At 67.9% G+C, this 12,692-nt stretch overlaps 3 protein-coding genes across 4 annotated transcripts; 2 read left to right on the top strand and 1 right to left on the bottom strand.

Moving 5' to 3' along the window:
- The first annotated feature begins 1,370 nt into the window (after positions 1 to 1,370).
- On the top strand, positions 1,371 to 4,812 carry CORO1B (coronin 1B). The gene is made up of 10 exons (XM_086612997.1): positions 1,371 to 1,571; positions 1,656 to 1,779; positions 1,866 to 1,995; positions 2,085 to 2,266; positions 2,466 to 2,585; positions 2,657 to 2,761; positions 2,836 to 2,981; positions 3,077 to 3,134; positions 3,844 to 4,125; positions 4,687 to 4,812. Exons 2-10 carry the CDS (start codon positions 1,777 to 1,779, stop codon positions 4,810 to 4,812), a joined length of 1,152 nt encoding a protein of 383 aa, XP_086469123.1. The 5' UTR covers positions 1,371 to 1,571; positions 1,656 to 1,776.
- Positions 4,813 to 5,875: 1,063 nt separating this feature from the next.
- On the top strand, positions 5,876 to 7,552 carry PTPRCAP (protein tyrosine phosphatase receptor type C associated protein). The gene is made up of 2 exons (XM_086612683.1): positions 5,876 to 5,901; positions 7,030 to 7,552. Exons 1-2 carry the CDS (start codon positions 5,899 to 5,901, stop codon positions 7,342 to 7,344), a joined length of 318 nt encoding a protein of 105 aa, XP_086468809.1. The 5' UTR covers positions 5,876 to 5,898; the 3' UTR covers positions 7,345 to 7,552.
- A 547-nt stretch (positions 7,553 to 8,099) lies between these two features.
- On the bottom strand, positions 8,100 to 11,824 carry RPS6KB2 (ribosomal protein S6 kinase B2). 2 transcript variants are annotated; one of them, XM_086612681.1, is made up of 15 exons: positions 11,753 to 11,824; positions 10,862 to 10,896; positions 10,663 to 10,783; positions 10,490 to 10,558; positions 10,280 to 10,427; positions 10,131 to 10,188; positions 9,929 to 10,029; positions 9,738 to 9,828; positions 9,538 to 9,628; positions 9,281 to 9,388; positions 9,129 to 9,191; positions 8,957 to 9,034; positions 8,768 to 8,875; positions 8,570 to 8,682; positions 8,100 to 8,268 (listed from the first exon to the last, which is right to left on the bottom strand). In XM_086612681.1, the coding sequence occupies exons 1-15, from the start codon at positions 11,822 to 11,824 to the stop codon at positions 8,100 to 8,102; spliced, it is 1,425 nt and encodes a 474-aa protein (XP_086468807.1). The 2 variants fall into 2 exon arrangements, with proteins under 2 accessions (XP_086468807.1, XP_086468808.1); XM_086612682.1 differs by lacking the exon at positions 10,862 to 10,896 and having other exon boundaries at positions 10,663 to 10,808; positions 11,758 to 11,824.
- Positions 11,825 to 12,692: the final 868 nt, after the last annotated feature.

The following is a 12,692-nucleotide window of genomic DNA, read 5'->3' as shown; positions in this document are numbered from 1 at the left end:
GGAGGGTGGCACTTCTGGGGAGGGGGAGTTGGCAGAGCTTCAAAACTGCAGCCCCTCCCACCTGCTCTCACATACAGGGTACCCTGCAGCTGGGTGTCCCCCACCCACCACCTCTGCCCGAGCTCTCCCCACCATTAAGGTAGGTCCTACACTATTTACTGCCCTGGACCTCCGGCACAGGGGCTGGTGAGGGACTCAGTGGGCATGGAGTGGCACAGCTGGTGGGGGACAAGGATGCCACAGGGGGGCCACTCTTCCTCGCCAGCTCGGTCCTGCAGATCTGGTCGGTGGCCCACTGCCACCACCCCCGTGCCACTCACCACTGTCACCCCTGTCCCACCCAGCCCCCTCACCGCTCCGCCGCCCAAGGCACCCACGGGGTCCCCACCCGGTGCCCACGGGGGACCCTATGCCCGGTCATCCCACTCGGAGACCGCGCCCCACGGGGTGACTCTGCCCCACAGGGTGTCCCCGGCTGTCCCCGGTGCCGTGGCGGCTCCCGCCGTCCGCCACGACCGCAGATGCCCGTTACCCCCACGGCTGCCCCCGCCCGCCGGTGCCCGCCCCGCTCTCCGCCAGGGCGCATGCGCGGGGCGGGGCGGGGCGGGGCTGCTGGTCACTTCCTGCCCCGCCCCCTCCCGCCTTCGCCGCCGGCCCCGAGCGCCGCCGCCCGCTCCCACCGGCCCCGGCTTCGGCCTCGGCCCCGGCCCGCCGGTGAGTGCGGGGACGGGACCCCCACCGCCCCCGCCCCGCTCCGCTTCGGCCCCCGGCGGCGCCCGGGGCTGCGGGGGTGGGGCAGCCCCGGTCTCGGCCTGGGAGGAAGGACCCAGATCCGGACCCGACCCTTACCCGGAGTGTCCCCATCCCCGTCCCCATCCCCGTCCCCCGAGGTCCCTCCTCATCTTCCTCTCCCGGGACCATCCCTGTCCCTGTTCCCGTCCCTGTCCCCTCACCCAGCGGGGCCATCCCTGTCCCCGTCCCTGTCCCATCGCTGTCCTCATCGTCCCCTGAGCCGACGAGGCTGTACCTGTCCTCCTTTTTGTCCCCATCCCTCTACCCGGGGGGACACCCTTGTCCCCATTCGAGCCCCCCGCTGTAGATGAGGGCAGGGAGAGGTTTGTTTGCTCGGCGGGCACAGGGCATCCCGGCTTCCCACTCCCGGGAGGGGCCGATCCGCCCTTTACCCGGGGTGGGGGACAGGGACAAGCTACCCACCGCCATCCATCACCCATAGCGGGAGGCACCCCCACTCCCTCATCCCGGGGCTGTGTGCCCCGTGCCACCTCCCCTGGCCCTGGCTGGGCCCTGGCCCTGCCCCACACTTTGGGATTCTCCCGGTGCTGATCCCGGCACGGGGTGCGCCCCCAGCCATGTCGTTTCGGAAGGTGGTGCGGCAGAGCAAGTTCCGGCACGTTTTTCGGGCAGCCGGTGAAGACGGAGCAGTGCTATGATGACATCCGCGTCTCCCGTGTCACTTGGGACAGCACCTTCTGCGCCGTCAACCTTCCTTCGTTGCCATCATCGTGGAGGCCAGCGGCGGCGGCGCCTTCCTTGTCCTGCCCCTGCACAAGGTGCTGGCGGCGATACCGGGGTGCCGGCGTGGAGAGGGGGTCTGCGCTGATGGGTGACCCCCTACTTTGTCCCTTTTGTCCCAGACTGGGCGCATCGACAAGTCATACCCCCACGGTGTGCGGGCACACGGGCCCTGTCCTCGACATCGACTGGTGTCCCCACAACGACCATGTCATCGCCAGCGGCTCGGAGGACTGCACCGTCATGGTGAGGGGTTGGCGGGGGGTCAGGGGAGGCAGGGGGTACGGCGAGGGGTCCCCCTGCTTTGCCCACTGCCCCCTCTGCCCCGGCAGGTCTGGCAGATCCCCGAGAATGGGCTCAGCCAGCCGCTGACAGAGCCAGTGGTGGTACTGGAGGGGCACTCGAAGCGCGTGGGCATCATCGCCTGGCACCCCACGGCCCGCAATGTCCTGCTCAGCGCAGGTACGGGGGGTGTGCCCATGGGGCAGGGAGTTCGGTGAGGGGGGGCACATGGACGAGGTGACCCTCCCCCGCCCCCTACTCTTGCCCAGGCTGTGACAACGTGGTGCTGATCTGGAACGTGGGCACGGCGGAGGAGCTGTACCGCCTGGAGGGGCTGCACCCTGACCTCATCTACAGCGTCAGCTGGAGCCGCGACGGTGCCCGCTTCTGCACCGCCTGCAAGGACAAGAGCGTCCGTGTCATCGACCCCCGCCGCGGAACCGTGGTGGCCGTGAGTACCCGAGGGCCCTGTCACTCTGCCCATGTCCCCAGGGTGCCATCCTGCCCTGGTCCTTGAGGGGGAGACCCCCCCAGCCCTGCCCTCATCCCCTGGAGCTCCTCACTGTCCTGTGTCCCTTGGGTGCCCCTGTCCCCTGCTCCTTCCCAGTGTGCTGGGATGGTGCTGCTGACCCCCCTTGTCCCCTCCCCAGGAAAAGGAGCGGGCGCATGAGGGGGCACGGCCCATGCGGGCCATCTTCTTGGCTGACGGCAAGATCTTCACCACTGGCTTCAGCCGCATGAGCGAGCGGCAGCTGGCGCTGTGGGACATGGTGAGGAGCACCCCGGGGGTCCCATGGAACCATTTTGGGGTGCTCCATGAGGCTGACCCGTTGCCCCACAGGAGAACCTGGAGGAGCCCATGGGGCTGCAGGAGCTGGACTCCAGCAACGGGGCTCTTCTGCCCTTCTACGACCCTGACACCAACGTGGTCTACGTCTGCGGCAAGGTAAGACCCCACGGTGCCCCCCACCTTGCCTGTGGCTCCCTGGCCCGTGGATCCTGCTAATATTGTGTCCCCAGGGTGACTCGAGCATCCGGTACTTTGAGATCACAGAGGAGCCACCTTACATCCACTTCCTCAACACCTTCACCAGCAAGGAGCCCCAGCGGGGCATGGGCTGGATGCCCAAGCGTGGGCTGGACGTCAGCAAGTGCGAGATTGCCAGGTGGGCAAGGGGACACAGCGGGGAGGAGGGACACAATGAGGGGGTCAGACCCCATTTCCTACCCAGCCCCATGACCCCCTCTGTCTCCCCGGCAGGTTCTACAAGCTGCATGAACGCAAGTGTGAGCCCATCATCATGACAGTGCCAAGGAAGGTCAGTGGGGACTAGGGGGGCGATGAGGAGGGGGACACCCTGCCTCGGGGCGTGGCAGCAGGGTGAGGGTCCCTAGGCAGGGGGAGGTGGCTTGGTGAGGTCCCCAGTCAGGCTGGTGAAGGGTCCCCATGGGGGCTGCATAGGGTCCCTGGGCAGGGCATGGTGGCTGGGTGGAGAGTCCCATCCAGATTGTGCAGGGTGCCTGGCAGGGTGGGGTCCCCAGTCAGGCTGGCTGGGGAGGTCCCCAAGTACAATGATGGGGAGTCCTGGGCAGGACATGGTGGCCGGGTGGGAGTCCTTGTGGGGGCTGTGTAGGGTCCCTGGTCAGGGCATGGTGGGCTGGATGGAAGGTTCCATCCAGATTGTGCAGGGTGTCTGGACAGGACAGAGTGGCTGGGTGGGGATCCCCAAGGATACTGATGGGGCCCCTGGGCAGGACATGGTGCCTGGGTGGAGGAGTCCCCATGGGGCCTGGGTGGGCGTCCCCAGTCATGCTGGTGGAGGTCCCTGGGCAGGACATGGTGGCTGAGCGGGGGTCCCTGGTCGTGCTCATGGGGTCCTTGGGCAGGACAGGGTGCCTGGGTGGGGGAGACCCCATGGAGGCTGGGTGGGGGTCCCTGGGCAGAACACAGTGCCTGGGTGGGGAGTCCTCCTGGGGGCTGGGTGGGCGTCCCATTGGCCCCTCTGACGGCGGGGGTGGGGGGCGCAGTCGGACCTGTTCCAGGATGACCTGTACCCCGACACGGCGGGCCCCGAGGCGGCGATGGAGGCAGAGGAGTGGGTGGCGGGGCGGACTGCGGGGCCGGTGCTGGTGTCCCTGCGCCAGGCCTACGTCCCCAGCAAGCAGCGGGACCTGAAGGTGAGCCGTCGCACCCTCCTCCATGAGAGCTGCCCTCCCACCGCCGGCCGCACCACGCCGCCCCCCACGCCCCCCGCCGCACCCGCCCCTGCCCGCCTCAGTGCCCCCCCGGCCCTGGGAACCCTCCCATCTGCACCCACGGTATGTATGGGGTGGGGCCTTGGAGGTGGTGGGGTCATGGAATGGGTGGGGTCTCAGGGGGTGGGGCTGAGGAATGTGTGGGGTCTCTGTGGGTGGGGCCGTGGAATGGGTGGGGTCTCTGTGGGTGGGGCTATGGAATGGGTGGGGTCTGCAGGGTGGGGCCAGGCTGGGGCAAGGGGTGGGCTCCTTGGAGTGGGTGGGGCCAGGCTGTAGAGGTGGGTGTGGCAACTGGCAATGGGTGTGGCCATGCTCGGGTGATGGGCGGGGTCTCAGTGGGTGGGTCTAGGGTTGGGTGGGGCAGTGGGGTAGGGTGCACAATAGGGGCAGGGCCAGGCTTAGAGTGGGGGGTGGGGTGTGTCATGGGTGTGGTCAGGCTGGGACATGGGTGGGGTCTGGGGATGGGGCCAGGGTGTGGGGCCAGGGCAGTGGGTGGGGTTGTCTGCCTGAGGGGGGCCAGGCTGGGGTGATGGGCTGGGCCAGGGGTGGGGCAGTGGGTGGGGCGGTGGTGGGCGGGGCCTGGGCGGGCGTGGCTGATGTGGGGGCGGTGCACAGGGGGGTGGGCGGCTGGAGGAGGTGCTGCAGGAAGTGGCGGTGCTGCGGGCACTGGTGGCGGAGCAGGGCCAGCGCATCACCCGCCTGGAGGAACAGCTCAGTCGCCTCGAGAATGGCCACGTCTAGGGACCTGCCACCCCCCCTCAGGGACCACTGCCCCCAGGGACCACGGCTGGGGACACCCCCTCCCCGCCTGCCAGGGACCATGTCTGCGCCCCAGGGTCCCCCGAGCCCTCCCACCCCCCTGGGGTCCCTTCCCTTCTGCCCTGGGTCCTTCTCCTGTTGGAGGGCTGGCCGCCCCCCTGGCAGCTCCCCTCTCACCCCCATTGCCTTACTGGGTGCTGCCCCCTCAAATCACGGACCATTTTCCCCCCTCCTCCATGTCCTTGGGCTGAGGGATGCCCCTGGGATCAAACACTACCCCCTGCACCCCCCCATCCCTGGGTGGGGTCTTCCCCTCTCTTCCTATGGGGCAGGGCACGTTCTGCCCCCCTCCCCCAACTGTGGAATATTGTCCCCCCTATATTTTGGGGGCTTCTTCCCCCTCCCTGTCATTGTGTGTGTCCCCCTCCCTTACAATGCAGGGTCAAAAACTATATTTTCACTCCAAATAAAGGACTTTATAAGAAAAGTGCAGGGTGAGGCTGGGGGCTGGGGCAGAGGTGCCATGGCGGGGGGGCGGGTTGCTATGGGGCTGCAGGGGCTGCCTCGGGGGGAGCAAGGAGGGGACAGAAATGTGCAGCGATCACAGGCACAAGTTGGTGTGCCTTGGGCAGGAAATGGGGGACGTGGCGGGGGCAGCTCATGCCTCAGGGGGAAGCACACCCCCCCCAAAGTAGCACTGTGCCATGGGGCAGGGGACCCCTGTATGTGTGCATCCCATCACCCTGCACAGGGGCTCTCAGCACTGGGGGAGGGGGGGGGTGTTGGTGGTCCCAGGATGACAGGATGATGCAGGGGCTCTGGTGACCCCAGGGCTGTGGTGGGGAGCAGCTGGGGGGAGTTTGGAGCAGAGTGAGTTCTCCCCAGCTGGCAGCCACCCCAGGTTTCCAGCACCCTGGGTGCATTTTGGGTAGGCGAGGGGGGAACACGCAGCAGCTCGCCTCCCCCCGCACTGATACATCCGCTGTGCGGGGGCAGGAAGCACCAGCGGGGGCTCCCCAGCACAGCTCGCACCCGTGGCACCAGGACCCGCTCCAGCAGCACCCGCTGATGGTGAGCACCCTGAAACTGAGCAGGATGGGAGATGGGGTGTCTGGGACCTGGGGAATTGGATTGGGGGACATGCCCCAGAATTGGAGTGAGCTCGGGGGGGGGGGGGGTGTGGGGGCCTTCTCCAGCCTCAGTTTCCCCTGCTAAATCGGAGGATGGGGGTGACTGTGCTTCATTCGAATTTGGCTCCCACCAGGCTGGTGCTGCCCCAGGGACTGAGATGGGGGGGACAGCAGTGGTGGGTCCTTGGGGCAGATCCCCCTCTCACAGTGGGGCTGGAGTAGGGAGGGGGGCAGTGGAGCCTGGCAGTGCTGGAACCGGGGAGCAGGGGGCGAGTTTGGGGGGGTGTAGGGGGAGAGAGCAGCACAGTGAGGCCAGTGGCCACGGGTTGGGGGTCAGGGTAGCATGGCAGGGCTGAGGGCAGGTTGGAGGCTGTGGGTGCAGGGCTCCAGGAACCTGGAGCCATGGGGGAGGGGTGCCATGGGGCTGCGGCACTGCGGGAAGGGGCAAGAGGTACCATGGGGCTGCACAACCGTGTGGGGCGGCCTGGCCCCGTGCAGGCACAGTGTGGGGGCGGCAGAACTCAATTCCTCTCCCCCAGCACCTGCAGGTGCTGCGGCACCCGCCAACCACAGCTTCCCGTCACGGGGCCGGCCCTGTGCCGGCCAGCCACCTGCCCCGCACGCATTGCCGGCGGCAGGGGGCACAGCCCCCTCCCAGTCCCCAGGGCCCGCTGCCCTTCGCCCCAGCCTTATCCCGCTTGCCGGGATGAGGCGGCCGCCCAAGGTCTGGGAAGGACCAGGCTGGGTGCCAGGCACATGGCGGTGACCCCACTGCCCTCACCCACAGGCTGGAGCGTGGTGGCACCCACCGGCACTGGTGCTGTTGGCGTTGGCTGGGCCGGCGGCAGCAGGGGAACCGGCAGGGAACCGGAATGACCAGGCAGTGGGGGCCCTGCTGGGGCTCCTGCTCTGCCTGGTGGTGGGGCTGGCCGTGGCTTGGCACCATCTTTGCCGGCTCTCGGCTGGTCGTTACCACCCCTGGCCCATGGGCCGCCGGGCACTGGCACTGCTGCGGGGACGCTGGCACTGGTTGCGGGGACAGGGTGACTCCGAGCCACAACCCTGCCAGGGGGATGGGGAGGTGGCAGAAGCCCCCCGGGACGAGGAGGAAGAGCTGATGCCGTGGAGCCAGGACCAGCGGCTGAAGGAGAAAGAAGAGGAGGAGGAGGAGAAGCAGAATGAGGTGGACGAGAATGAGCAGGAGGAAGATGATGATGAGGAGGCCAAGGGCGAGGCTGAAGCAGCCCCGGTGGCTGGGGAGAAGAGCCCCCCTGGGGCAGAGCAAGTGGCGGGGGGAAGCGCCGAGGCCCTGCTCAGCGACCTCCACGCCTTCTCGGGGACGGCGGCCTGGGGGGACGGGAGGCCCCACGTTACCGCCCTGTGACGTCGCCGCCCTGTGAGGTCACCGCCCTGTGACATCACGGCCCTGTGACACCCCCACGGAGGGACCCCTGCTCCTGCTCGCTGCCTGTTCGCCCCCAGCAGAGGCTCCTGATTGGCTGCACGGGCCCAGGTACCGATCAATAAAAGAGCGGCTCTGCCCAGCTACGGCTGCCAGGTTTAGGGGGTGGGAGAGGGCGTGGCTTGGGGAAAGTGGGTGGGGCCAAGGGAAAGGGTGTGGTGCAAGGAAAGGCCAAGGTCCCGATGGAAGGGGTGGAGCCTGCTAGGGGTGGGGATAAGAGAAGGGGCGGGGGCATAGTGCAGGGGGTGGAGCCTGCACCCCACCCTGGCCGGGCAGCCATTCTGCCCCAGGACACCCCCCCAGCACAGGACCACCACGGCCTCATCAAGTCCTTTAATTAGCACATGCCCAGCAGCCAGGCCCACGCCTGCCCCTCGGAGGGCCACGCCCCAGGAGGCCACGCCCTTGGGCAGGCCACACCCTGGAGGGACCCCCATCACCACACGGAGGTGCCCCTGACCCCCAAACCCAGCCCTGCCGGGCAGCAGCATGAGTGGGTGGGGGGGCCACGCCAGGGTGGGGAGGACACTGTGCTGGGGAGGGGGATGTTGCCATGGCAACCTAGAGCACAAGCAGCATCACGGCCCCCCCCATCTCCACGGGGGGCACTGGGCCCCTCTGCCATTGGCACCCTGCGTCCTCACCGAGGTTGTGCCTCCTCCCACCTCCCCCTGCCCCTACCTAGGCACCCGCCCCCGGCCCCCCTTCTGCTTCTTGGCACCCACGGAGGTCTTGATGGGCAGTGGGGCTGTGCCCTCGGGTGGGGGGGGCAGGCTGGCCCCCAGCTCCATTGGCTCTCCCACTGCCCCTGGCTTGAACACCTCGAACGGGGAGAACTTCACAGGGCTGGGGGAAGGAGGGGGTGGAATGGGGGGGGTGAGAGGAGCACCCCTCTGTCTGCTGCCCACCACAGATGGAGAGGAAGGGTGGAGGGGGGTGGCTGGTGCCCACAGAGCCCCTTCCCTAACCCCAGCGTGTGCCAGGGGCACCAAGCCCCCCCCATCCTCCCCACTCCTCCTTATGCTCAACACCCTGTGTGTCCCTCCCCCACCCCAATGCCCCCAGCCCAAAGCACCCCCCGCCTCCGTCCCACTACTGTGATCCCCCCCAGCCTCTCTGTGCCCACCTCGAGGTGGGAGGTGGGTACCTGACGGGGGTGCGGGGGCTGCTGTTGAGGCGGCGGGGGGAGCGCACCTTGGGCTGGAAGGAGAACCCCTCCTTGATGCTCTCCAGCACCGAGGGGGCCACGTAGGTGAAGCCCTGTGAGAAGGGTAGGGGATGTCAAGGGTCCCAAACCCCACTGCAGGGTGGGGGGTGCCCATCACCAGCCCCCACCCCGCCATACCAGGAAGGCCTGGTTGGCGCTTTCGCTGATGGCGGCATCATCGGGGCTGTCGACAGGCGTCTGGCGGGTGAAGCGGGTGTCGAACTGGCTGACGTCCTCCTCCGACTGCTGCAGGGGTGGGCGGTGGGTGCTCCCATGGGTGCCCTCAACACCCACCCTGCCCGTCCGTGTCACCCTCCCCAGACATACCAGGCAGGGTTTGAAGGGAGGGTCCAGCCTGCGCGCCAGCAGGTCCTCCCAGTTGATGTGGCGGAAGAAGGGCTGCTTCTGCGGGCAGCGGGGATGGGGAGGGGGGTGTCAGGCAGGGTTTGGGGTAGGGGGTCCACTTGGCACCTACCCTGCTGCCCGCCCCTCCCTGTACCTGCACATCGGCAGCGTCACCTGGGCCCCCCCCGACCCGCTGGTTGGGGTTTCTCTTGAGGAACTGGAAAAGAAAAGAGGATGGAGTGGTGCATGGTGGCAGTGGGTTTGGTAGGACCTACATAAACAAGATGAAGGGGAGGCGGGGGGTACCTTTTTGAGGAGGTCCCGGGCATCGGGCGTCAGGTATGGCGGCAGCACCAGCTTTCCCTTGAGGATCTTGTCGATGGTCTTCTTGCGGTTCTCGGCAGTGAAGGGGGGCTGCGAGAGGCACCGCATGGCAAGGAAGAGCCGGGCGGGCAAGGAAGACTCGGCATCACCTCGACAGCGGGACTCCCACCCACTCACCCACTCCTGGGACCCACCCACCCGCACTCCCACCCCAGGGAGGAAAGAGGAGTGGGACTTGCCGATCCTGTGAGCATGTCGTACATCAGGGCGCCCAGGCTCCACCAGTCCACTGCCCGGTTGTGCCCGCTGCGCACCAGGATCTCGGGGGCCCTGCAGACAGGGATTTAGGGAGGGGAGGGGGTGTCCTGAGTAGGGGGGGGTGGGCTAGGGAAGGGCCCCACCCCATTCCGCTCCCCCCGCCATGCCGCACCCGCCTCACATGTACTCGATGGTGCCGCAGAAGGTGTGGGTGACGGCCCCGTCGTGGATCGACTCCTTGCACAGCCCAAAGTCCGTCAGCTTGATGTGACCTGAGGGAGATCATGGGAGAGGGGGGGTAAACACCATCCCTGGAGACCTCCCCCACCCCACCCTGAGCCCCCCAAACCCTCCCACAACCCCCAAGCCCACCTTGGCTGTTGAGCATGATGTTCTCCGGCTTGAGGTCACGATAGATGATGCCGTGGGAGTGCAGGTGGCCCAGCGCCAGCGTGATCTCGCTCAGGTAGAAACTGGAGGTGGCGGGGGTGGTGCTGTGAGTGGCATCAGGGTCCCGGACATCTCCGTCCAGCTTCCCCCCCACCACGGCCCCCCTCCACCACCACATCCCTACCAGGCAGTGTCCTCCAGGAAGATGCCCTCCCGCTCCAGCTGCATGAAGAGCTCTCCACCTGCAGCGAGACAGCCCAAGTGGGACCCTCCTGAGCCATCCCTGGCTCCCTCTGACTCCTCCAACCCCAGTGTCTCCCTCCCCATTCCTACCGCTGAGGCACTCCAGGATGAGGTAGAGCTTGCCGCCCGTCTGGAAGGCGTAGATGAGGTCAACAATGAAAGGGTGCTTGACAGCCTCCAGGATGTTCCTCTCGGCCCGGGTGTGTGCCGTGTCCTTGGCGTTGCAGGCGATCTTGGCCTGGGGGGGAGGCGGTGAGCGGGGGCTCCCCAGGGGGGCCAGGGGGGCCGGGGCGGCGCTACCTTCTTCAGGACCTTCATGGCGAAGATCTTCCCCGTGTTGGTGCCCTGAACTTTGCGGACCTGGAACACCTGGAAGGACAACAGGAGTGGCTGGGGACGCTGTCGGGCAGCACCCACCTCTCCAAGCACCCCAGCACCCCACAGGTTCCCCCTCAGCGTGCTATGCCCCTCACCTTGCCGTAGCCGCCCTTGCCCAGGACACGGAGCAGCTCGAAGCAGTGGGGCCCGATGTGCTCAGGGCCATTGTTGACGCTGCTCTCTGAGATCTCAATCTCCTCATAGTGCCCCACCGGCCTGTCGGGACAGGGGGTGAGAGGGGCTGGACCCCCTGCCTGTCCTCTGCCTGCCCCTCCCCATCTGCCCCCCACTTACTCCAGGCCGTTCCCCCGGGGCTCCAGCTCCATCTCCTGTGGGAGGGAACCCACGGTCAATGGTGGGCAGGGGGCCAGCAGCACGCAGGACCCCAGGGCAGGCAGGGAACCCAGGGCAGGCAGGACGGCAGGCAGGGTGCCCACGGCAGGCAGGTTTCCCATGGCAAGCATGAGACCCACGGCAGGCAGGGTGCCCATGGCAGGCAGGGGACCCCTGGCAGGCAGAGTGGCCATGGCAGGCAGGGTGGCCATGGCAGGCAGGGGACCCCTGGCAGGCAGGGTGCCCATGGCAGGCAGGGTGGCCATGGCAGGAGGGGACCCAGGGCAGGCAGGGTGCACAGGGCAGGCAGAGTGGGGTGAGGCGCGATGCACTGGCCCAGCCGGATGTTTTTGGGCTGAGGTCGGGCCCTGCCCAGTGGGAGCCTCCCTCTGCCCGCCCGTGCCAGGGAAGCTGGGCCGGGACCCCCGGCTGCCCCCCGGCTGTCCCCGTGCCCCGTCCCCACGGCCAGCCTGGCTGCGCCCCGGCCCCGCCACCGGCAGGACCCTTGTCCTGTCCCTGTCCCCCCTCCCTCGCTGCCGAACCTCCCGCCTGCCCGCCCGTCCCGCCGTCCCCAGCACCGAGCGGGCCCCGGTGCCTCCCCACGCTGTCCCCGGTCCCTCCGTCCCTTCCGGGCCCCGCTGCCACTCACCTCCCTCCCGCCCCCATCCGCGTCCCCGTGCCAGTCCCCGTCCCCAGCCCGTTCCGGTGTCCTCGTCCCTGTCCCGGTCGCCCCGTCCCCGATCCCGGTCCGTACTCCTCCAGCCCCGCTGCCACCCGTCCCCAGCCGGTCCCCGTCCCCGATCCCGGCCCCAGCCGGTGCCGGTCCCCCGCCCCGCCCCGGTGGCGGCTCACGGCGCCCAGCTCGGGCTCATCCCCGTCGCTGCCCTCCTCGGTCTCCAGGTCGATGTCGAACACCCCCGCCATGACGGCGCCGCACCGGGACCCCGGCGGGACCCGCCCCGCTCGCCCCGCCCCTCTCCCAGTGGCCCCGCCCCGCCAGTGCGTCACCGGGGGCATCCCGGTATCCCCGCCGCGGGGCACGCCGGGAGCTGTAGTCCCGCGGGTGGCTGGAAGACGCGGCGGTCGCGCAGGGAGAAGGACAGAGCCAGACAGGCCGCTCACAGCCTTTACTGGGGACCCCCCCCCCACCGCTCAGCCCAATCTGCAGGGCTGCCCCGCCCCTTCCGCGTCGCTGTGACCTCATCGGCGCTGCCGTGACGACAGCCGACGGGGGAGGAGCGCCCCTGGAAGAGACGGGGACTCCTGGCCCCTTTCGGGGTCCACGCGGTCTGGTAGGACACTGGTGGTACTGCGAGGGGCGACACGGCTGCGTGTTGCTGTAGGGCCATTGGTGTTATTGTAGGGTCACAGGCACTATAGGGGCTGTGTGTTGCTATAGGGTCACCAGTGTTATTGTAGGGTCTCAGGCACTGTAGGGATTGTGCGTTATTGTAGGGTCACTAGTGTTATTGTAGGGTCATGAGCCCTATAGGGGCCATGTGTTATTGTAGGGTCTCAGGCGCTATATGGGCTTTGTGTTGCTTTAGAGTCACTGGTGTTATTGTAGGGTCATGGGTCCTATGGGGGATGTGTGTTATTGTAGGGTCTCAGGCACCATAGGGTCTGCGTGTTGCTATAGGGTCACTAGTGTGTGTTATTGTAGGGTCTCAGGCACTATAGGGGCTGTGTCTATAGGGCTCGGTGCTGTCCCAGGACTCGGGGCATTTGGGGTGGCAGCACTGCCCTCCACTCTTGGGAACACACAGGTTAGGTGTCACTGGGAGTCCCGGTT

This window comes from Tauraco erythrolophus, chromosome 6 (assembly GCF_009769465.1).
Source record: "Tauraco erythrolophus isolate bTauEry1 chromosome 6, bTauEry1.pri, whole genome shotgun sequence".
NCBI lineage: Eukaryota > Metazoa > Chordata > Aves > Musophagiformes > Musophagidae > Tauraco > Tauraco erythrolophus.
This window is presented reverse-complemented; position numbering and strand designations above follow the sequence as displayed.